Source organism: Tachyglossus aculeatus (assembly GCF_015852505.1).
Source record: "Tachyglossus aculeatus isolate mTacAcu1 chromosome 12 unlocalized genomic scaffold, mTacAcu1.pri SUPER_6_unloc_1, whole genome shotgun sequence".
Lineage (NCBI taxonomy): Eukaryota > Metazoa > Chordata > Mammalia > Monotremata > Tachyglossidae > Tachyglossus > Tachyglossus aculeatus.
Genome location: NW_024044828.1, coordinates 8,304,648 through 8,328,862, shown reverse-complemented (window position 1 = coordinate 8,328,862; position 24,215 = coordinate 8,304,648). Strand labels below are relative to the sequence as shown.

Sequence of the window (24,215 nt, the reverse complement as noted above, 5' to 3'; positions counted from 1 at the left end):
TAAAATTCCAGGGCAAAAATATCCTTGAGGATTGAAACTATTTTAGCTTTTCCTTTGAGCCAAAAAGGCACGGTCATGACAAAAATAACAAAAACCCTTGTCAGGAAACAGCAGATGTCATGCTTCGTTCAGCTTTTAACAGCAGCGTGATTTTTCCACTGGGGTAGCCCATTTTTCCTTTCTAAGCATTATAATTTAAATCCCTCCAATAAAAGGTTTTGGAATCCTCTTGACCTGTCCCTGCTTTGCAATGGCAATGTGTACTATGTGTACTATGGCAATAAGCAGGTTCCTAGCACTCATTAATAGCAATCCTATTTTGAACAGTACCAGTTACAACTCTGTAACTTGGAATCTCAGGTCAGATTCCAAGGCAGTAAATCCCGGCATTGCAATCCCATTGGTGCTGGACAGAAACTACTGGTGGATTCAAGGGCTATTTTGAAACTTCCCTGAATGGGGAAACATTGTGAAAATCAGCATTTACCAAAGGGAAATGTAAATGTACAAGTGCATTGGAGATTTAAAACTAAGCTGTGAAATACTTGTGCAATCAGGTGTAACAGTGTTAGGTCCTGAGTATTAGATTAGTCTATTTTTATGGGTGACAAACAGTCTCCATCAGCAAAAGGAAAAGTGGAGGAAGAGTCTCAGCAGTAAAGTATAGGCATCAACATAAGATAACAAGGAAAACATAGATAAGAAGCTGGCATTCTTCACTCTCATGAATACCCTTGACAAATGCTACTCTGGACTAAGGCTGTATTCATTTCCTGTACAACAGCGGTTTGGCCTGATATTCCAGAAGAATGAAGAAAAAATAAAATCAGAGACAGGATTTAGTTGTTCTCCTGATCGATGCTAATTGAACCTAAAATCAGAGGCAGCATGGCATAATGGCTAGGGCACGGGCCTGAGAGTCAGAAGGTCGTGGGTTCTCATCCCACCTCCGCTGCTTGTCTGCTGTGTGACCTTGGGCAATTCACTTCTCTGGGCCTCAGTTACCTCGTCTGTCAAATGGGGATTGAGACTGTGAGCTCCACGTGGGACAGGGACTGTCCAACCCAATTTGCTTGTATCCACCCCAACGCTTAGTATAGTGCCTGGTACCATAGTAAGCGCTTAACAAATACCATAATCATTATTGTGGTATTGAGACCTATCTACTTGTTTTGTTTTTTTTGTCTGCCTCCCTCCTTCTAGACTGTGAGCCCATTGTTGGGTAGGGACCGTCTCTATATGTTGCCGATTTGTACTTCCCAAGTGCTTAGTACAGTGCTCTGCACACAGTAAACGCTCAATAAATGATTGAATGAATGAATAAAATCATGGCAAAGCTATCCCCTAATAATTTCTCCAAGAATTAAAAAAACTCCAAAAAGCAGCTGAAAAGTACCTTGATTTCTATCACTGTAAATAGGGTTTCCCTGGAGTTGTCCAACAGAGAAACATCACACATTTTAAAAGTCTGTCTCAAGCCAGGGATAAAGCCTCATCATCATGAGTCTGCTAAATGTCTGACATGGAGGATCAGTCAGCACAGGCTAGGTTCCTCTGTCAGTAAAGTAAATTAATAACTGTAATCTTATCTTTTAACTTAGTTGCACACCAGTGCTTATTGATCCTAAAAGAGTAGTCTGATTCAATTTGTGTGAAATACTATGCTGTAAACCTGATTGAGAACCTAGATAAAGCCCCATTTTGGTATGAGAGGCCTGATCAGAGTCACTATACAGATTAACATATTCTACTCTTAACCTTTGGAATTCTGTCAGCCTGGGGTCCTATAAACACTGAAGGATCTTCTTAAAAGAGGACCATTTATTTCAGCATTGTTATTCAGAGGTATGCTGTTAACCTTCTTCTGTCAGATTCTAGAGTTCTAGTTTTACTTGTCTTCATAAAAATTCAAGACATTTCATTAAAGAAATGTGACACATATTGGGTTAGAAATTAGAGTCTTATTTAGAAGTGTCATCTTCACATGAAAACATTTCCTATCAAACATATTTTTTTCCAGTTCAGCAAAATGTAACCATGAAAGTTAGTGGAAATCCTTTAAAAGCAATGGCAAAATACATTCAGTCTTCTACTCCTTTTTCTTTCCTCTGAATATTGAATGGATAGTTCTAAAACAATTTTATGAGGCTATTCATTTTCATTGACAACACTTTAAGTACAAATATGACACAACCCTATAGGTTTAGAAGTAGAAGATCTCCTTAAGAAGCAAAATAATTAATAACAGTCTACTTTTCAGGTTTTAGGGATCTGCCAACCAACTCTTTTTGGTTGATTATAAGTATGAAGTGGGTTTTCTCTTGTTCATAGAATATTCAGATTCTGCATGCTACAAAGAAATGATCATTCAAACTATGTGAGAAGTTTATTTTCCTCAAACCAGGCTATTGTCTTTCATCACTTAATGGCCACACAGCCGTCTTCAGGGACATATAAGTTCAAAATGCTTTCTCATGACATCAGGTTGGTCAGCAGGTACTTAAAAGCTCAGACAACTTCATCAGTTTGACAGCATTCCTCAAGTTTATATGTCTGAATTTTGCTTTCCCAGGAATGTCTATATTTCAAAATAACCAGAAAACCTGCCATTCCAGAATTGATCTCCTAATGTTGACGGGATAATTGAGCAGGGCCTGTTTTTAAAGAGTATTCTATGGCAACTGGAAATTAAGAAGCTCCTTCCAATAATAATTATGTCTAGTCCTGTTTATCCATCTCAGCCAAGTGGTGTAATGTTTCCTTTTCTGTTGAATTTGCACATTAAACCACCTCAAGGTGATGCTCTTTCAAAGACCAAAACCCTTCTGGTTTATTTCAGACCCCTGTATTCAATGGAAGCAGTTGAAGGATTGGCCCAGAATAATGTATATCCTTGGGTTTACAGAACATTAATTCCATAGCAAGGAAAAGTCTGAAATTTTGGTTGCTGTAAATGTGGACGTAATTTATCATCACCTAGGTTCATGACATCTAAAAGATGTTTTTCTTTTTTTGATTTTTTTCTCAAAGATGTGGGGACTGTTCTCAAAGTAGTTTCCATTCCTAAGGAGACTTGGCATGATTTAGAGGAAGTCTTGCTGGAAGAAATGACAGTTTTTCGGGTGAGTGCTGCTAAATTTCGAGTGTCAACAAGTTCAGTGGTACCTCTTTTCCCCCCTGCTCTGGACAGCTGCAAACTGCACATGCTGCAGACGAGCAGCCCAGCATACCCTTCTAATTAGCTTGTCAATTAGAGAGCCAGACACTAGTCAAAATAAACCTTGGAACTCTCAGTACCAGTTCAGACTCAGGATGAAATGAAATATATAATTCCTGACTCATTTTGCTATTTCACTGATAAAATTGAATCATAAGTTCAATTAATTATATGTACCTCATTATCCTCCTCTGTAAAATAAGGAATAAATTCCTGGTCTTCCTCCCATTTAGACTGTGAAACTCATGTGGGACAGACACTGCATCAGACTTCGTTGTCTTGCATATACTCTTATGCTTAGTACAGTGCCTGGCAGAGAGTATGTGCTTAACCTATCCCACAATTATTGTTAAATAAATGAATATGGATCCGTGTGGGACTCTACCTAGAAATAACAGGGACATATGTGTTCTAACGTTAGTAAAGAATGTTTTTGATAGGTCACAGGACATATTTTAGGGTTTTATAGTAAAATATTCCAGTTTTCAGCAACTCTCCCAGCCCTACCTTATCATTATTACTATTACTTTGGCACTCAAGATGACAAAACAAATTTGGGCAGAGTTTAGAGAAATATTTACTTTCAACATTCTATGCTTATGGCCAAGCTCATACCCCTTTTGTGGTGTAAAGATTGGAATATTTCACTGTCAAGTTTTGTTTAACCTTGCAATTAAAAAAAAACAATGACACAAAACACATTAAACTGCAAGCTATATACAGTACAATGAAAGTAGTTTGTGGTTTCTGGTCTGTATTGTGTTGTCCTTTGAGAAGAGGAAGGCATTCTCTAACCAGGATGATAACTGGGTAACTCCAATACATTTTTTTTTAATTTTATGCCAACAATGGGGAAGGCTAGCATATTTGGAAATAGTGATATATTGCTCTTTAATTTCTAATGAAACTGTTTTAATTACACATTATTCATTCATTCATTCATTCAATTGTATTTATTGAGCACTTACTGTGTGCAAAGCATTGTACTAAGTGCTTGGGAGTGTACAGTATAACAACAGACACATTCCTCCCCACAACAAGCTCACATTCTAGAGGGAGAGACAGACAGTGTTATAAATAAATAGATAAATAAATTAGATATATACATGTGTGCCCTGAAGATGGGAGGGAGGATGAATGAAGGAGCAAGTAAGAGTGGGAGAAGAGGAGAGGAGGTCTTAGTGGGAAGGCTTCTGGAAGGAGATGTGCCTTCGATAAGGCTTTGAAGTGGGGGAGAGCAATTATCTGTCTGATATGAGCAGGGAGGGCATTCCAGACCAAATTGTTAGATTTCTCTAGCCTTATCTCTAGGGACATAATTTTCATGAAGAAAGTAAAGTAATAGAAAGTTAAATATGCAGGACAATTATTCAAAATATTAGAATGTGATTTACCTGGTCCTCTTCTAATGGACAGATTACATTAGAACCTTCACTTTATGGAAACTGACATTGTAGTTCACAAATCTTACCTAACATACTGTGCATAACTATCCCTCCAGACATTCCATCAAGTTAATAATTGTAGTTTTTATCAAGTGTTTATTAGGTGTCAAGCACTGTGCTAAGTGTCTGGGTAGTATACAAAATAATCAGTTCAGTCACAGTCGATGTCTCTCTTAAGATTCATAATATAGGAAGTAGGGAAATGAGGAATCTCATCACCATTTTCAAGATGACAGGACTGAGGTAGAAAGAAGTGTTCTGGTTTTTTTTTCCCCAAAATTTACCCAGCCCGCCATTAGCAGAGCTGAGACTGAACCTGGTTGTCCTCATGCTCTTTCCTCTAGGAGCATAGTCTATTCAGATAGCTCCATATTTTTGGAAGAATATTCTCTTAATTCCCTAACAACATTCTGTCCAAAAGGAGTGGTGAAAATGCATACTATGGAACTACTGAATAATAATAATAATAATTTTGGGATTTGTTAAGCACTTACTATGTGCAAAGCACTGTTCTAAACTCTGGGGAGGATGCGAGGTGATCAGGTTGTCCCATGTGGGGCTCACAATCTTAATCCCCATTTTACAGATGAGGTAACTGAGGCACAGAGAAGTTAAGTGACTTGCCCGAAGTCACACAGCTGACAAGCAGTGGAGCTGGGATTTGAACCCATGACCACTGACTTCCAAGCCCATGCTCTTTCCACTGAGCCATGCTGCTTCTCTACTAAATATACTGATTTTCATGAATTCACAACCCCTTTGTCTCCTGTAGTTCTTATATGGGAGAACTGAGCTCATTATAAATAGGGAAACTGAGGCAGGGAAAGTTAAATGCCTGGATCAAAGGCAGGCTGTTCCCAGAACTCTCTCTGGGTACAAATTAGAGGAATAGTGTGATCACTCACAAGGCAGCCAATTACTAAATATAAAATATGTCTTGTTGAGTGTAAAGTGTAGCAGTATCCAATCAAAATGCAGGAAAATAAATATCATAGTACCATCTGTCACTCTAGAATGGTGACCGGAGAAGATTGATAGATGCTTTGTGTGTAGACAGTAAACCTTGCATAGATGACAGTAGAGCTATCCAGCTCCAGTTTGACAGTGGAGAAACAGACTTACATAAATGGAAAGATATATAATATATGTGTTCGTAACTTTCACTCATTTCCTCTAGCCAATGCTATGCCATTTAAAAATTGTCCCAAAATAAAATGCAGTACGATTGAATGAATGAATGAACAAGATCACCTTTTCCTACAAGTAAAAGTCTACTTCAAATCATGTTTAGTGCTTTCATATAGTAATTAAAATGCAGGAGGTGAATGAGTACAGAGAAAATTAAGAATGCTTTATAGATGCTAAATTGATTTTAAATTAACTCATTGGTAACACATTCTGTTAACACCATTCAAGAAGGTTTTACCTTTGAAAAAAATGAATGTGTTTTACTGTTCAAGATTTAGTATGTTAAGCACAATGGTCTTGATTTATATTTCTACTGAACAGAAATGTTTCCAAAACTTTTGCTTTGATAACACATGTGTTTTTAAACCAATTTATGCACTATTCCATGAACAGCTGAGCAAACAAATGACTAAGTTCAATTTTCTTTCAAACTTAAAACATAATTGATGTTTTCCAATGTGAAGTCTATTAACTCATTTGTTAGAGTTCAGAGTAGCTAGTGAGCCATGTCAATTTTCCAAGAAATCAGCAGGTTGAAAGTCATGCAAGTGTGAATGTTTAATAAGGACTACCTTGATGTAGCTGGATTAAAAACATCGACCCATACATGAGAGTCTTATATTTTATTTGGACTTAAATATCACTTGCAGGGTGCAAGTGGACACCGTTTTAGGAACTAAACATTTATAACCCTGTACATATTTTAATTGGAAGTCAGATTAAGTAGCTGATAAGGCTATCTAGTATTTTACTTTTTCAAATATGGTAATTTTAGTAACGATTAATGTCAGCCAATTTGTACTTCCCAAGTGCTTAGTACAGTGCTCTGCACATAGTAAGCGCTCAATAAATACGATTGATGATGATGATGATAAAAAATCCAATGATCTGAGCATTTTTATCAGTCTCTTTCACAGGCTCCTCCTCTACCTCCCACTCTCTGCTTTTTAGGAATTCCTCAAGACTCAGTTCTAGGATCCCTGATATTCTCCATCTACACCTACTCCCATGGAGAACTCATTCACTTTCACAGTATCCACTACCATCTCGCCTACACGATTCTCAAGTCTGTCTCTCCTGCCCTGATCACTCGCCTTCTCTGGAGCTTCACATTTCCTCCTACTCTCAGGACATCTCCCCTTGGATGGTCTGAACAGATCTCCTCATCTTCCCACCCAACCCTGACCTCCCCCAACTTTCCCATAACTATAGACAGCATCACCATCCTCTCTGACTCACAAGTATTGGCATTATCTCAACTCATTTCTCATATTCAACCTGCATATTCAATCTGCCACCAGATCCTGTTGGTTTTACTTTCACACCATTGCTAAAATCAGCTCTTTCGTCTCTATCAAAACTGCTACTACGCTGATCCATGTACTTATTATATACACCTTTGTCTACTGCAGCCGCCTCACTGAGTTTCCCTCTTCTTGTCTGGTACCACTCCAGTCCTAACTTCACTCCACTGTCTAGATCATTTCTGAAAACATGTTCAATCAGCATCTCCACACTCCTGATGACCTCTGAATCAAACATAAAATCCTTACAATTGTCTTTAAGGAACTCAATCAGCCCTCCTGGTCCTACCTAACCTTGATCATCTCCTACCTCAACCTAATTTACACACTTTGCTCCTAATGGCAAAGCCCTCCTAAGAGTACATCTCCAAAAATCTCTGTCACCTGTCTGCTGTGTGACCTTAGTACATGCTCTGCACATAGTAAGCGCTCAATAAATACGATTGATTGATTGACCTTGGGGAAGTCACTTAACTTCTCTGTGCCTCTGTTATCTCATCTATAAAATAGGGATTAACTTTGTGAGCCCCATGTGGGACAGGAATGTGTCCCACCTGTTTGGTTTGCATCTACCCCAGCATTTAGCACACAGTAAGTGCTTAACAAATACCATTAAAAAAAGAGGTCTTCAGTGACTAAGCCCTCTTCACTTCCATTTTCCCTCCCAAGTCATCTATAACCTTAGATCTGATGCCTTAAGCACTTGTTATTCACCCCATACTTAGCCTCAGACACATTTCCCCTATCTGTAATTTATTTGAATGTCTGTCTGCCCTTATGGGCTACAACCTCACTGTGGGTATGAATCATGTCTACCAATTCTCTCACATTATACTCTCCCAAAATAGTTAGTACAATGCTTTTCATACAGGAAGTGCTCAACAAGTACCATGGATTGATTAACAGCATTCATCAGAATTACAAACATGGCATATTTGTTCCCTTCTAAGAGGCAAGTGAGATGCTTAGAATGTACCTAACTTTCCCTCAAATAACTGAAACATGAGACATATGATAATACCATAAAGACTTCAAAGGCATAGTACTTAATAAAGATAATGATTGTGGAAGTTAGTCCTACTAATCATTCTCTGCCTACTGACGTGGTGTGTGGGCACACTGAAGGAAAGAAATCATTATGGGGCATAGAGCACAGTACACACAAACACACATACCTAACATGGAACATGAAATGAGACAGGAAGAAGAAAGATAATGAGTGTCTAGGAACATGATTGTCAACTCTCTTGGGAAGTGTGCTTTTACTATTTTAATGAGGAAGCCCCTGATCTGAAATCCTAATTTTTAAGAACACGTAAGTCCTATTATTCACTTTTCCTTTTTTTACTTCTCTAGGAACCCACCACCATTTCAGCTATGAAGATTTCCACCAAGCAGGTACTGTGTTCAGAAATGTCCCCTCACTGTGTTATATGTACCAAGCTTTGAACTTAAATAAGAGCAGCATGTTTCTCAGGAGTAGTGTACTCATTTTTTTAAGGTATCCATCGACTTTACATATATGTCAGTGTTTTTTTCCCCCAAGGAAATGGTATCTTATGATGTGTGGCAAGGGGAAATGAAACAAAAATTGTTTACAATCAATGATATTGAGTGCTTAGTATGTGCAGGGACACCATAATATGAAGTTGGGAGAGTACGACAGAATTAGTAGACATGTTCCCTGAACATAGTGAGTTTACAGTCTAGAGGAGGAGACAGACATTAATAGTATCTCAGATTGTTAATTTGAGAGGAGCAAAGCATATTAATTGTTTTTGTAATAGACCACCTAAATCCCCTATTCAGAATAAACTCTACTGAAAATATAGACCATTTTTGCCACATTAATTTTGGTCATTCTTTCAAATTGACCTATCTCACTATCTGAATGTGTCCTTTCTGATTTAGTGACAGACATTTTCCACTGGAATTTCTTGAGCATTTCAAAAGTAATGAGAAATTATTGGTAATAGATTTTATACCATATTTATTCACACAATTTATTCAACTTTTTTGGACAAATTTCACAATTCGAAAGCAGAGGAAGAGTGATTAAGCAGGGAATTAAGTCTAGCAATAAGAGGAAGAGGAGGGGAAAAAACAAACAAAGGAGAGGTAGGGGAGAAGAGAAAGGTAAGAGAGTACTTTCCCAAGTGCGGCATATAATAGACCCTCAGTGAATATGGTAACCTCACTTCCTTTCTCTTTTTACTACCACAGCATATGTGCACATGTTTGAGACAGGAAATCCCCTGGGGTGTGAAAATCCCCTGGCGTTTTGGCTGTACTCCTCTTCCTACCCCAGTGGGCAATAGTATTACAGCTTTAAAAAACCCCAAACCTATTGTTCCTCCTTAAAAAACAGTGTTGGGGGGAAGAATATGGGGTTATTTTGTAGAGGCAATTATGTGTTTAAATGTAAAATTGAATTTGAAAAATTGGGGTGGAGTTGACTGGAGAGACGTTTCCATAATTCATAAAGGAGTTTGAGAAAATATATTTGAAGTCTAAAATATTTTTGTAAAATGTGAAGGCAAAGATATGTGTACCATATATTTTTCTTATTGACATTATTATTAAATATTTTTATTTTTAAATTTCCAGTGGATGTTATATAATTGTCATGCACTCACTTGTATTTATTTGTCTTCAGAGCTCCTTTGTTATTAGTCCAGGAGGAAGTAGTTTTCAGGGAACTATAGAAATCAAATTTATAACTTCAAGTTCCTCTAACTCTACAATGAACACCATATTAATTATCCTAGTTTGGCATATGAAATAGAAATGAAGTTTAAGGTAGCGAATACCAAACCTTAGATTTTAAGGTTTAGAGACTCCATTCATATATAGTGAAAGTTTTGGCAAGACACCTAAGGATAACATATGACTTCTTAATGATGTAGTTATCACAAACACATTTTGGTGTTTCTTTTTAAAACACTGTCAATGAATTCATGCAATTAATTGGGCATGAGTTCGTGAATATAAATTAAGAACAACTTATTAATGTTTTACTTTTTTTGACCATTGCCTAAAGCAGGTAAGATAAAACTACTCAAATTGGTATTTCAGGCCTCTTTAACTGTTTCTGGGCTAACTCTTCAGGATACAAATATTGATTAATCTTCAAAGATCAATATCACCCCTTGATATTTCTGTTATTTCGGGTTAGATGATGATGGAATCTCCTATTTTAAATGATGGATGATGTCGTCTTACCTCATTATCTTAGATTTATCCCAATGACTAGTACAATGGTTGGCACACAATAAGAACATAATAAGTACTACAATCATTATTATTATGAATGAGCCTTGGTCTAGGCAGAAAGATATTGGGATCAAAAACCTACACAAAATAATTAATCTTAGTGTTACTGATTTGCACAGTACTGCCTCTGCCAGTCATGTTTCAGCTGGAGCAGTGGGTGTAATAAGTGAATAAATGGGCACATTGTGAATTATGCTCAAATATTTTACTTATAACCCAGTTGCAGCCAAACTGACTTTATCATAGTGCCAATATTGTGTCTCCATGTCATAGACTGGCAAGCGCTTGCCACAGTAGGTGTTTTGGTGGACACTGCAGTCTTCACCCTCTACATTAACCAGTTGTTTTCAGGAGTCTTGCTGAGCTTTTACAGCTCCCCAGAAGCCTTAGGGAGCTCTGTCAGGAATTTTGCCTGTTGTTGGCACAAGCCCCTAGGGCATTCTCCTACACCTAGCTGTTTCATACTCCCTTTGCAGTGTTCTTGCTATTTTGAATACACTTTGGATAAAGAATTCTAACACTCACTGTGAATGCCTATAACTCAGTTTTAAAAGTGACAATTCACTAAATTGGACCAAAGACTATCCAGTTTAATCAATCAGTAATGGTATTTATTAAGCACTTAATGTGTACAGAGCACTGAGTGCAATATACCAGAGCTGGTAGACACATTCCCTGTGCACAGTGAGGTTACAGTCTAAGTTTATTTATCATTAAAACCATATAACAAAGATGATGGTACAAGAGGAAAAATCAGCACTGTTGAATGGAGAAAATGATTTGAAATCACTGAGAAGTATGCTATTAAGGAGCCATCTTCAGAGTCTTTTAATTTTCCACAAATCTTATAGATCGTAATCTTAGTGGTCAAGTCTCATTTGGTAATTGTGGCATTATGTGATTATTTTTCTCTGTTTTTTTTTGAGATCTTGATCTGCTGAAATGCTGTAACTGTAGATATATCTTTCCTCACAGACATATCAAAAGACAGATCATCTCCAAGATATTTAGAGATAAAATGCACAAGTGAAATCCACAGTTGACATTTTATTGACCTGATACTGTTATCTTAATCCTCCATCAGCATGCTTTCACCTGCTCTCAATCTAACATTTGTCAGTTATTGGCAAGGAATTATGGGGAATTTCCAGGACAGAAGCCAGACTGATATTTCCTTCTTTACAGAATAATTTTTAGAAACAGTTACACAGTCTTTGTGTAATACCTGTGCTTTATATCAATTTCACTGTTAATTATTGGTTCCTGCAAAATATTCCTTAAAAAAAGACATCTTGACGATAGGATAAAAGTATCTGTCCCCTTTAACCGCTCTCCCCGCATAAAATTGACCCTTCTTTTCTCGCCTTCATAGTAAGCACAGATCTGTTGGCGGTCCCTAGGCTAGTTCTATTTTTGTTATTTATTGAAATCCTTATTTGTTGTCAGCCTGATTTATTTTAGACATGACTCATTGCTTTTCATGTTTATAACCTGGATGACTATTGTAATTTACTTTGGCAAAGATATACCATCACTCTTTCAACACATTTTCCTATATTTCCATTATATCTTTTGGGTGGTTTTGTGGTCTTTCTGAAATACCTTAAACAGTAAGAGTACCATCATTCCCTTTGAAGGTTGTTCCTGCCATATATCTCAACATATCTCAACAAAGCAAAGCATGACCAGAGTATTCTGGAAGTCATTTCATCAGATAAATCAGCTTCTATCACATTTTCTATTATTTTTATTTTACCTGCAGGATAAAACTAAATACTTTTCATAAATGGTAGCATGATTAAAGACAGACAATAGATCTATCCATATCAAACAGCCATGCTAAAGTATATCATATTTCTTCTGGTTTATGTGGACTTGGGAAACGTCTGTTAAATGCCTTATTTTACCCAGTTAGTATATACCTATAACAGAGGATTAATAGGATTGTTGGTAAATCACTGTGAGTGCCTTTGAAGAAATACATTTGGGTATATGAAATATCATGTAATGGTCTTTGCAAGCCTGCCTGTTGTTTCTGTAACTGGTGACTGCATAATTTAGGCAAAATAAATCGTAGTCTAGACATTGAGATTTATTTAATCAGTGTCAGTTGTTTTCCGTAGACTTTGGATTTCAGCGCCTACAGACTATTATTGTGTTATTCCTGTCCTTTCTTTTCATTTCTCCCAGTCCCCATGAACTTTCTCTTTGACCTTCACTATCCTTGTTGACTGGATGATGTTCCATTAAAATTTAAAACTGAGATAGAGTTAGGTCACCATGGCAGACTATCGCTAATGAATTTGAACATTTTTTTTTGAATTTCACATGGCTATGATTTATACTACATGCTATTTTGGATGGCAGTTGTACCAGGGAATGCATTACTTTAATGTTTGCTGCACTCAGTTGCAGTCTTAAGACTGTGGCTCACTTGTGCATGTGTCATTCAACTGTATTTATTGAGCACTTAGTGGGTGCAGAGCATTGTACTAGGCACTTGGGAGAGTGTCAGACAGCAATACTCATGTCACTATCACTGGTGGTATGCCAGTCAGTCTCTGGCACAAGTGTAGCAGGATGCCATTCAGACATTACATGGCATCTTGAACTACCCATATTATGTCTTCTGAGTCCCAAAGCCCTGTCATTGTCTTCTCTTTGCCTGAGCCTGCTTGAGGCACAAAGGCAGAGGGAAGCTGTAGAATGCCAAAACAGTGGTCTAATTAGAACAGTAGATGCAACAGAATGTGTCTGCTTATTGTTGTAGTGTGCTCTCCCAAGCACTTGTTACAGTGTTCTGCACATAGTAAGCATTCAATAAATATGACCAAATAAACTAACAGAAATTCCGGGAATCCTTGAAAAAGGGGAACAACCAAAATCCTCTGTACTGGAGCTGATGGGAGTCTGTCGCCTTTCCCCTCACTTCCTCTGTGGGTCAGCACTACACCCATTTTTGCTGACTGGTCCTAACTGTATCTCTGTTTGACCTTTTAAGAATTGTAAATCCTTTAGTCTGAGAACTGGCAGTAGAGAGGTCATCAAGCACTCTTCTCAACTTAGATTATGCCTTCACTGCTTGAATGGAAAAGTTATTCCCAAATCGAACACCAACCTAAGACACATTTTCTCTTTACTCATAGCTTCTAGTTGATAAAGAATCTTTTAATTCGGGAGTGTTTGCTCAGTGGAAGTAGGAATAGCAAAAGCTATAGAAGGGCAGTAAGATTTCTAAGATATATCAGTCTGGGTGATTCTCTTGGCTTTGTCTTCTTCCCCTCAGGATAATTCTGTTTTAAAACCACTGAATATCCTCCTATTGAAGCATGTGCAACTGGAAATGAAAACAGATGTGGTGATGTACAAATTAAGTATGTCTTCCAAAAAATGTGTAAGTGATTAAAATTGCATCTTTCCACAGCAACAACTTTATATAGGATCAGCCACTGGAGTTGCCCAGATGCCTTTACACCGTTGTGACATATATGGAAAAGCGTGTGCAGAGTGTTGCCTTGCACGAGATCCTTATTGTGCTTGGGATGGGGCATCATGTTCTCGATACTTTCCTGCTGCTAAAAGGTATGAGCATTCAGAACCCACCTGCCTGCTTTTGTCATATGTCCTTCTTAAAATAGTTTAGGGAAACCTGTAATATTCCAAGGAAAGTGTTATTTGTGACATTTAAAGCTTGTTTCCCTGTCCTGACCTGTCCCGACTGTAAGCTTCCTCTAGACTGTTAACTCATTGTGGGCAGAGAATGTGTCTGTTTATTGTTATGTTGTACTCTCCCAAGCACAGTGTAGTGCTTTGCATGCAGTAAGTGCTCAGTAAATATGAATAAATGAATGACCATTAGTTTCACACAAGCAGTAGTAATCTCATCACCTTTTCTCATCTCTTCAACGCTTCATTCAATGGAAAGATGCCAGTGCCTAGAAAGGGATTGTTTATATTCTGTTTCCCACCACATCCCCCACAATCTTGCCAAACCCCCAAATTCCTAAGATTGGAATATGGTTATTTTGAAACAGAAAGTTATCCTGAATGAAGCTAAAGGGTTAAAAATTTATGAATTAGTATAGGGTAATGTTGATTGTTAATCCAAGGGAAATCCTATGGTTCTATGAACCTACAGGAATATATAATTGTACATTATATACTGTTTAACACCATGTGATCTAGAAACAGAAGCCGTATGCATTCACATAGTGACAATTATTATTTTTGCCTCTCAAGCATCGTAATTCAGTTGCTAAGAGACAATAGGCTACACATGTATCTTGTTACAGTTCTATAATATTAAACAAAATGAACCTTATAACTGGTAATTATTTGGTACTGAATTTGTAGATACAAATACCTGCAATGGCATACAATGAACGAATTTGATGGCTTTATTTAGCTTTGTATGCTTGGGTAAGTACAGAGTGAAACTTCAGATCAGTCATGAAAATTGGATACAAACTGATGTGAGGGAAAATACAGTACCCTTGTTTCTATTTCAGCACCAACCCCTTTCCCACATTCTCCCTCAGTCATGGAATTACCTCCCCTTTCATATCTGAGGGTCCACCACTCTCCCTCTCTTCAAAACCCTCCCAATATCACATCTCCAGGAGGCCTTCACAGACTACACCCTTTATTTCCTTGATCTTCTCTCCCCTCTGTGTCGACCAAGAACTTGGCTGTATACCCCTTCAGCACTTTCATACTCACCTCAGCCTCACAACCCTTATGTAAATGTCTTGTAGACATTTGTCTTATAGACAAGGAGCATGGCTCAGTGGAAGGATCACAGGCTTGGGAGTCAGAGGTCATGGGTTCTAATCCTAACTGCCATTTGTCAGCTGTGTGACTGTGTGACAAGTCACTTAACATCTCTGTGCCTCAGGTCCCTCATCTGTAAAATGGGGATTAAGACTGTGAGCCCCATATGGGACAACCTGATTACTTTGTATCCCCCCAGCGCTTAGAACAGTGCTTGGCACATAGTAAGTGCTTAATAAATACTATTATTATTATCATTATTATTATTGCACTCTACCACTTCACTTATCCTTATCTACTTTGAGGTCTGTCTCCCCCTGTAGACCATAAGCTCCTTGTGGGAAGGTGTGGGGAGGTGAAATCTGTTTTATTGTTCTTTCCCAAGCAATTAGGACAGTGCTCTGCACACACAGTAAGCACTCAATAAACATAGCTGATTCAGAAATGGTCATCTCACTCCCTATGTCTCCCAAAGTTCCACCCCATTCTCCCTGTATGTACTTCACCCTATATCCCGCAGTCCTCATTCAGTACAGTGCTCTACAATAAATTTGATTGGTTGATTTATACTGGTAGCATATTTCAAATGAAACTGACCCACTTTGCATTTGCCTTTCCTGGTAATCAAAAATAGAAGTAATTGCCCTTGTCCATTTAAACACAGTACTAATGAAGTTGCTAGCAGTAGGCTTGATGCCAAATTATGCCTCCTGGCACATGCATGCAATTGCTGTTGCCCTCCTGTCATTCAGAAATTAGATAGTAACTGATATACACTATGTTCACTTTACCCATTGATTTTTAATGCCGGTTAATCTTAAAAAGGTAAAGTTGGATATGGAGATGTCTCAATCAAAGAAATCATGAACCATTTAAATTGCAATAGATCAGTTTTACGTGAATACAATTAACAGTTATTTCAAGGACTTCATGCTTTTTAAATTGCATTTGGATGTAACAAGGTCCTTTTTTCTTTATTCAAAATATATATATCTCAGGTGCTGTGATTCTTTGAATGAGAGTGATTTCCTATATAAATGGGTAGTTGCCATCTCGTCATTTAGAGATGCCCCAGTTGAGCTCTATTTTCCCAGGGACTACTTCTGAGAACTGTTACTGACACCCTTGTAATCTGCAGAGGGTTTTCTGTCACATCTTTCCTATTTTAGTCCTCATTTGAGGAAGGTCCACTCCTGTTTCAGGAAGGGAAACTGTTCCATGGGCATGATGTACCTGCAGTGTCTACCATCCCACTCCCCTCCAAGTGCCTCTCTTAGCAGGGTGAAAGAGGTATTTGAACGGGAGTGAAGTAGCAGGGAGCTTGACATCGGGTTTTAAAGAGCATATGTATCCTTAGCTTTGTCCCTATTCCAATCTCTCACATGCCCAACAGAGGTGCTAAATGAAAACCACAACCAAACTTTTGCAAGGTCACTGCTAGTGTTCTTTCTTGATAACACAACATGAGGCTTTTCACCATACAAGTCCTTAAAGATATTCTTAAGAACATATAACAAAGCCTGTTATCCTCTTTCCCCATTTACCCATGAAACTGGATCGTTAAACATGACTAATTCTAGAAAGTTCAGAAGAGGTGACTGAAGAGGTCCACCCATGTCCCTATCACAAATTGATGATTAAATACCATTGCAATATGCATACTATTTTTTTTCCATTCTTAGATTCCCACTGTTGTTTTAAAAGAAGATTTTATGTGCTCCAGTTTTAATATTCACCCCTATTGATTACAATTTTAAGGAATCTAACTTCCATTTGAGAGTGCTTACAGGATTACTACTTATTCTGCCTTCTCAGATGTTTTGAGGGTTGTATTTCATAAGTTTCCATGTTGGCTCCATTTTGAAATGTGTGACATTTGTTTGATATCCTCACTAATTCTACAAATAGAAGTCTATAAATATATTGCTCACTGGAACTTATGAATGCAGTTACAAAACCCACATTAGCAACTCTCACTTTCCTGGGTGTAATTTCTTTTGAGCTGTACAATACTTTTGACTAGGAAATAGTGATCAAAATTAGAGAGACATTCTGAGAGAAATACCTAATCCGTTACCCCAAATGAACAAGATCCTTAACATTTTTTCAAGTAAGAAACTATGAGGATGTGCTGGATGTATTTTCTATCATAAAGATAAAACACAGACAGGCAATTACCCTCATTAAAATTTGCTAAAGAAATTTATATTTGAGAGTGACTTGTAGCTTAAAAAATGCTTGAATGCACTAAAACGGCACACCCAAAGTCACAGCTAGATCTGGAAACAGAATATAAATCTTCCGACACTCAATCCACTATCCCTCTCGGAGCCTGCAGTTAAGCTCCTTCTCCTTGCCCCATCACACCCAGGAATCAATCATCATCTTGTGGTTATTGTTGCCTTTGAATCTCCACTTTGACTGTGGTGGCAACACCCAGCAGAGTCTTTCTGCAGGTGATGACAGAATTTCTGAAATTGTCTTAGGGTGCATAACCTGGAGAATTATGCACAGCCTGGACCCATAGAAAATGAAACAGAGAAAGGGAGATTGTTGAGAAGCAGTGTGGCCTTGTGGAAAGAACACAGATACGGTAGTCAGAAGATATGGGTTATAATCCCAGCTCCCCTACCTGCCTGCTCTGTGACTTCGGGCAACTCACTTCACTTCTCTGTACCTCAAGTCCCTCATCTGCAAAATGGGGATTCAATACCTGTTCACACTTTCACCTTCGTACTTAGAATGTGAGCCCCATATGGGATATGATTATCTTCTACCTACTCCAGCACTTAGTACAATGCTTGGCACACAGTAAGCATTTAAGGAATGCCACATTTATGACTGTCTTTTCCTCTAGCTAGTTTTGGTTATTAGGGAGATAATAAATTTGGACACAGGGACTGTGTCCTACCCAATTATCTTGTGTCTACCCCAGCACTTAGTTTAGTGCTGGCACATAGAAAGTACTCAAAAATACCATTAATAAAGTTCTCACCATCAACAGAACTTCCATTAGATGAAAAAAGTAGCATTTTCCCATTCTCCTACATTTAGCAGACCATTTGCCTTCAGTGTAGCCACAATGCTCTGAAAGAATGGTGCTTTAGAAGGGCATAAAAGAGAGAGCATATGAACAAGAAACAGTGTGATCTAGTGGAGAGAGAACTAGCCTGAGAGTCAGAGGAACTGGGTTCTGCCAGTTGCTTGCTATGTGGCTTTGGGCAAGTCATTTAACATCTCTGTGCCTAAGTTTCCTCAACTATGAAATGGGGATTAAATACCTGTACTCCCTCCAATTTAGACTCTCAGCTGTGTGTGGGACAGTTCCCAGGTTTGACCAAATTAACCCCAGAGCTCAGAACAGTGTTTGACATACAATAAGGACTTAAATACAATAGAAAAGAAATATGGAGGGAAAATGCAGAAATTTGAGCCTCAGACCCGAGGTTGGTCCAAGTAATAGCAGCTCCTACTCCAGCAAGTGACTCTAGTGACCTATTCACAGCCAGAATCAACCAACCAGTGGCACTTACTAGGCACATAGCTCTGTTCTCAGTGCTTGGGAGAGTAAAAGCAGTTGAACAAATCTATAAGGCTGCAGTAGGTGAATAGATCATTAAATATGAACATAAACAAACCCTTCTTGCCCTAGATCCATATAAGCATAAATGGATTAACATCCGTTTTGGTTAGAAACCTAGCAACTGCTTCCCATGAAATTAATCCTCCTTGGTCTGCTCTTATGATGATGTAGTGTCCCAGAACATGAAGAGGGATTGTGGGAGATGGTGTCTATGTTATTCCCTAGCAGGTAGCCACTGCAGTTCAACACACCCACATCGTATCTCAGGTGTAGAACCATGTGTCCCGCACACGCCAGGTAAAGGCGACATAGCATGGCACAGTCTAGTTTGGAATTCATGGAAATTATAAACACAACCCTAAGGATTGCATGACATTGGCTTAGGAAATAAGGGTGCAAAGTTGAAATAATTAGGAAGTAGAGAAGCAGCGTGCCTCAATGGAAAGAGTATGGGCTTTGGAGTTAGAGGTTATGGGTTCAAATCTTGGCTCTGCCAATTGTCATTTGTGTGACATTGGGCTAGTCACTTAACTTCTCTGTGCCTCAGTTACCTCATCTGTAAAATGGGGATGAAGACTGTAAGCCCCCCATGGGACAACCTGATCATCTTGTAACCTCCCCCAGTGCTTAGAACAGTGCTTTGCACATAGTAAGCGCTTAATAAAAGCCATTATTATTATTATAAGTAGATTAGGTGTACAAGAAATATCCATTAGATTGCGGCGTGGTTTCTATGAGGTTTTTAAAACATCAGCTTCTTCCTGCCCCCAGCTTTCTCCTGGAGAAACCTGTGGTTTGAAGAGTTCTTAGCTGGGCTGATAACCATGTTATAAAGAGCTTTAATTAAGCCTCCTAGTAAGGTTGTGATATCATTAATTTATTTGAGAGGTTGCAGCAGTACTAGCAAACTCATGGCAAGATAGTAGGAAATTTAAGAGACCAGGAGGTGTCATGTCACTCAGGATGAAAGAAAATAAACAACCTATGTGACCTGAAACTTCTTTGGGAGTTATTTTTCTATCAGGTATCATCCTCTATGAGTTCAGTCATTTTGCTCTGTACTTCTGCCTGTGAAATTTGCTGCTTTCTAAATTACTATCATGGCTGCAGAAGTCTGCATGGAGAGGCTGCAAACATTTGTTTCTTTTTAGTCTACATTTACTTGTAAATCCTATTCTAAAGCCTTCTTTTCCCCAAAAGTTGAGAGATGTGTGAAGAGCACAGCAGTATATACATTTTTAATTACTGCAATTTCAGAACAAAACAGCAGAATGCATAATCGTCCGATGCTCCTTTGCTTTTGCATTCCTGATGGGTAAACTGAATCATTAAAAACTGCACAGGCTGAAAATGCCAAATTATAATGATAATTATCAGGCTTAATGCAAACTGGAATAAGCAACTTTGTAACTGTTATTGTAAATTTTGGTCTTTCTGTTTCTGAGGTGCTGTGGATCTGCCATCTAATAAATTTGGCAATTCCTCCTTCCCCTCCCCCAAACACCCCACCAAATCTGGGTTCTTGCCCTTGAAAAATATCCATCCATTTTTTTTTTTTTCTATTTTGAATGAAACACCTCCTTGGCTAAATTGGTTTAGTGTCACAGTTACTTAGGTACAAAAGGTACTGACAAGAAATGAACAGGCAAAGTAAATATAGGGAAAATCAGATTATTTAAAAAGAGAAATGTTTGTTTCTCAAATGTTTTTTTAAGAATCACTTTTTCAAAACTGGATGGATCTGGATCCCAGTGAAAGGAAAATGTGTAGTTAAGATAATTTTAATTTAAAAATGAGTTACTCATTAAGGATCTGAGAAAGTTAGTTTCTATACTTAGAATTAGATAGATTTTAGGGACATATTCAGCTGATCATCCATTCTGAACCTATCAGATTCCTGGATTGTAAATCATTTTACTTGATATCTTGATTTAGCTTTTTTTTTAAAAGGACCCGAGATTTCGGATTTTGAATGCTGACTCATTTATTGATTGACAGTTAATGACCAAGTTATAAATCCTATGCAATCAATATTTTGAGGCTTCAATATATCCATTGAGAACCATTGCAACTGTAATACATATTGATCATTCTTAATCCTGTGCCTATAAAGGCAGAAAACTATATTAAAAAAAAAGTTATATGCTGGTTCAAGAAACACCACTTCCCTTAAACTAGTGAACTCTTGGTATAAATTTGCTTCCCTGATTCATAAACATGCCTTTTTCATTATTCTTCACAAGCATAAAAAATGATTAAACAGAAATTCAATAATCCATTCCTAATGTAACGTTTTCAGACGTACAAGAAGGCAAGATATCCGAAATGGAGATCCTCTTACTCACTGCTCAGATCTTCAACACCATGGTAAGTCATGAACATATTTCTGGGCTTTCAATAAATGTGGCTTTTTACACACCCAATTCAATGTCCCCATTTTTCCTTTATGGTACTAACTGTATTTAAATGGGTTGTTTTTATTCAGGGGAGAGTAGCATACAAAAATTGAAATGTGCATATGTATATGGGTGGGGGGCAAGAGGCTTACAAGGCAAAAATTCTAGATTATGAAGAACAAATTCAAGTCCCTGAAAAGAGGAATGGATTATAGACTCTCAGGTGACTTGAAACTTGGAACTCCTGTTGCTATCGATGAAGAAAACATACATACTAATGCTAATTAACTCTTTGGTTCTCTATATCACACCAAGGGTTTGTGTCCAATCTAATAGTACTTTATCGACCTCAGAGATCAGCACAGGTTTTGACTAGTAAACTGGTAATATACTCCATAATTGTAAGTAAAGCAAAAAGAAGAAATTGTATATGGAGAAATCACTCACAGACATCTTTTCTAAAACACAAGGGTTACATTCTTGTAGAAACCCACGATTTGAAAAAACTGTGATGGATCACTCGTGCCATGTGCCAAATTGTATCGTATTCAGTCAGATGTGTATTGTCAGAAAAAAACTTAATTTGGCCACAGCCTTCTATCCAAGATGCCTAATAAAAACGCACACTCTGGCAGAACTGACTGCATTTCAAATGCCTAATATGTAAGTCAGTGACACATGAAAGCCAGCAATCTTTGCTGCTGAAGCCAACACTCTGTGTTAGGCTATTCTAAGAGAGCCCTTGTGTCAGCGGAAGATAATTAGGTTGGACATTTTTATCCAGGCTCAATACAATGACATTTCATTGTATTTCACATTTTGGACCAAGCTCATTTTAATATATATTCCCTGTAAGTGTCAGGGCCTGTCTCAATAGTTGCTTGTGTGATGCCCGAACTGTCAACCGATGTTTATTTACGCAGAGTGACTCAAGTGTTTTCCTCTTCCTGAAGAGAATAGTTAGTGTTTGGTTCCCTCTACTGGGGGGTTGCTGACATCACTGTACTTGCTTTAGGATGGATTAAAATGTGTTTTTGTGTGTGTATGAAAGTGTACGTCAAAAATACCTCTTCCTTTGACTTATTGCTCTACATTTTGATTACTACTGATTCTTTAGGTTTCACCATTTCTCTTCTTGTGCTTTCATAACTATTTCATTTTCCCGCTCAATGTACTATTCCGGATTTCCCCATCTTATTCAATTGTCCTTTGGCTCAGTTTTCTTCTCTCTCTCTGATTGTCACTCTGTTTCACTATTTCTTTGCCTGCCAGTCAGCTGCCCCTCTCTCACAAGCATCACCCATGCTTTCTTCATCTTGATACTATGACCTTGTACTATTTTACTTGTACATATCTGTTCTATTTATTTTATTAGTATGTTTTGTTTTGTTCTCTGTCTCCCCCTTCTAGACTGTGAGCCCACTGTTGGGTAGGGACCGTCTCTATATGTTGCCAACTTGTACTTCCCAAGCGCTTAGTACAGTGCTCTGCACACAGTAAGCGCTCAATAAATACAATTGATTGATTGATTGACCTCTGGAAAGAGCAAATTAGTAGGTTTCTGTAGTGAACATTTTGGATTAATTATATTAATTGGATGCAGAATTATTTGTTTTCAGAAATTCATATCTAGCTGTAGAATACACAAGCAAAGTATTTGTCCTTTAAATGGGAATGTAGCTTCCAGGATTAGGTAAAGAGTAAAAAGCAGAAATGACATTCTTCACTTTATGAACTTTATTTAGCATCTGAGTCCTAAAGATTTCATTTTCTGCTCTAAAATCATCCCTTCTCCTTAGACACAATAAACTCTTGGTGGTCCCATTATGTTTAAACCATGCACAATGAATTGTAGCCTATTTTTGCAATAATAAAGTGAAGCACATTTATTATTTTTACAAACTATGCTTTTTCCACAGGTGTTGACTTACTTGGGAGAAGCCAGTATTTTAGCAAATGATAAATTTAACTTTCTCCATATGGAAAAAGACTTAGTTTCCCATCCTAGATGTTACCAGATCTCTTGGGATCCCTTCTATTGTCTAGGATTCACTACCTCCATGCAAGAAAATATACCATTGCAAAGAAGAGTATCATTATTATTTTAGGCATTTATTGTTAATTGATAATATGAAAATATTAGCTATGCTACTGTTTAGAAAATGGGTGAAATCTGAATATCTAAACAGTTGTTATGTGTTTGTTAAAGTGTAGTAAATCAATAGGTGAGATGGAAGAAAGCTGCAAAGACCTGCTGAAACCCAATTTTAAAAATACAGCAGTTTCCTCAATGGGAACCAGAAGTTAACAACAGTAAGGGGACAGCTTAGGTGCAGTGATTGGATTCCTCCAGTAAGGAAAAAAGGCAGAAAGGTCATAAGAATTGATCAGAGCCATAAGAGGGTGAGAGCCATGATCTATTCAGCTCAGTATTACACATCAAACCCCTGGGACATTCATCAGCATGCTTAGCGAAGCCCCATCTAGGATTCTTAACTCCCCCAACCTTTTACCAAGGAAAAAGAGTTGCCTAGTGGATAGGGCACAGGACTCAAAGTTAAGCTATAAGGATTTGAGTACCAGCCCTGACTCTTAAATCCTTATCTGTAACATGGGGATAAAATAGACTGTGAGGTCCAGGTGAAACAGTGACTGTGTCTGATCTCATATTGGAAGCAGCGTATAAGCAGCAGCATGGCTTAATGGCAAGAGCACAGGCTTGGGAGTCAGAGGATGTGGGTTCTAATCCCACCTCCACTTCTTGTCTGCTATGTGACCTTGGGCAAGCCACTTAACTTCTCTGTGCCTCAGTTACCTCATCTGTAAAATAGGGATTAAGACAGAGTCCCACTTGGGACAATCCGATTACCTTGTATTTACACCAGCGCTTAGAACAGTGCTTGGCACATAGTAAGCACTTAACACCATAATTATTTATCATTATTATTATTATTATTATTATATCTCTATTCCAACACTTAGCACATGAATAGTAATCACTTAAATGCCATTACTGTAGTTACTCATCCAAAAACCTAT

General features: G+C 37.9%; 1 protein-coding gene across 3 annotated transcripts in view; it reads left to right on the top strand.

The window, feature by feature from the left end:
- The window catches only part of SEMA3A (semaphorin 3A), a 204,222-nt gene that overhangs the window by 166,363 nt on the left and 13,644 nt on the right, over positions 1 to 24,215 (top strand). For all 3 annotated transcript variants that reach the window (XM_038741339.1, XM_038741340.1, XM_038741341.1), the window contains exons 12-15: positions 3,031 to 3,122; positions 8,511 to 8,552; positions 13,852 to 14,009; positions 21,080 to 21,147. In XM_038741339.1, coding sequence (XP_038597267.1) covers positions 3,031 to 3,122; positions 8,511 to 8,552; positions 13,852 to 14,009; positions 21,080 to 21,147 — 360 coding nt within the window. The remainder of the gene's footprint in view (positions 1 to 3,030; positions 3,123 to 8,510; positions 8,553 to 13,851; positions 14,010 to 21,079; positions 21,148 to 24,215) is intronic.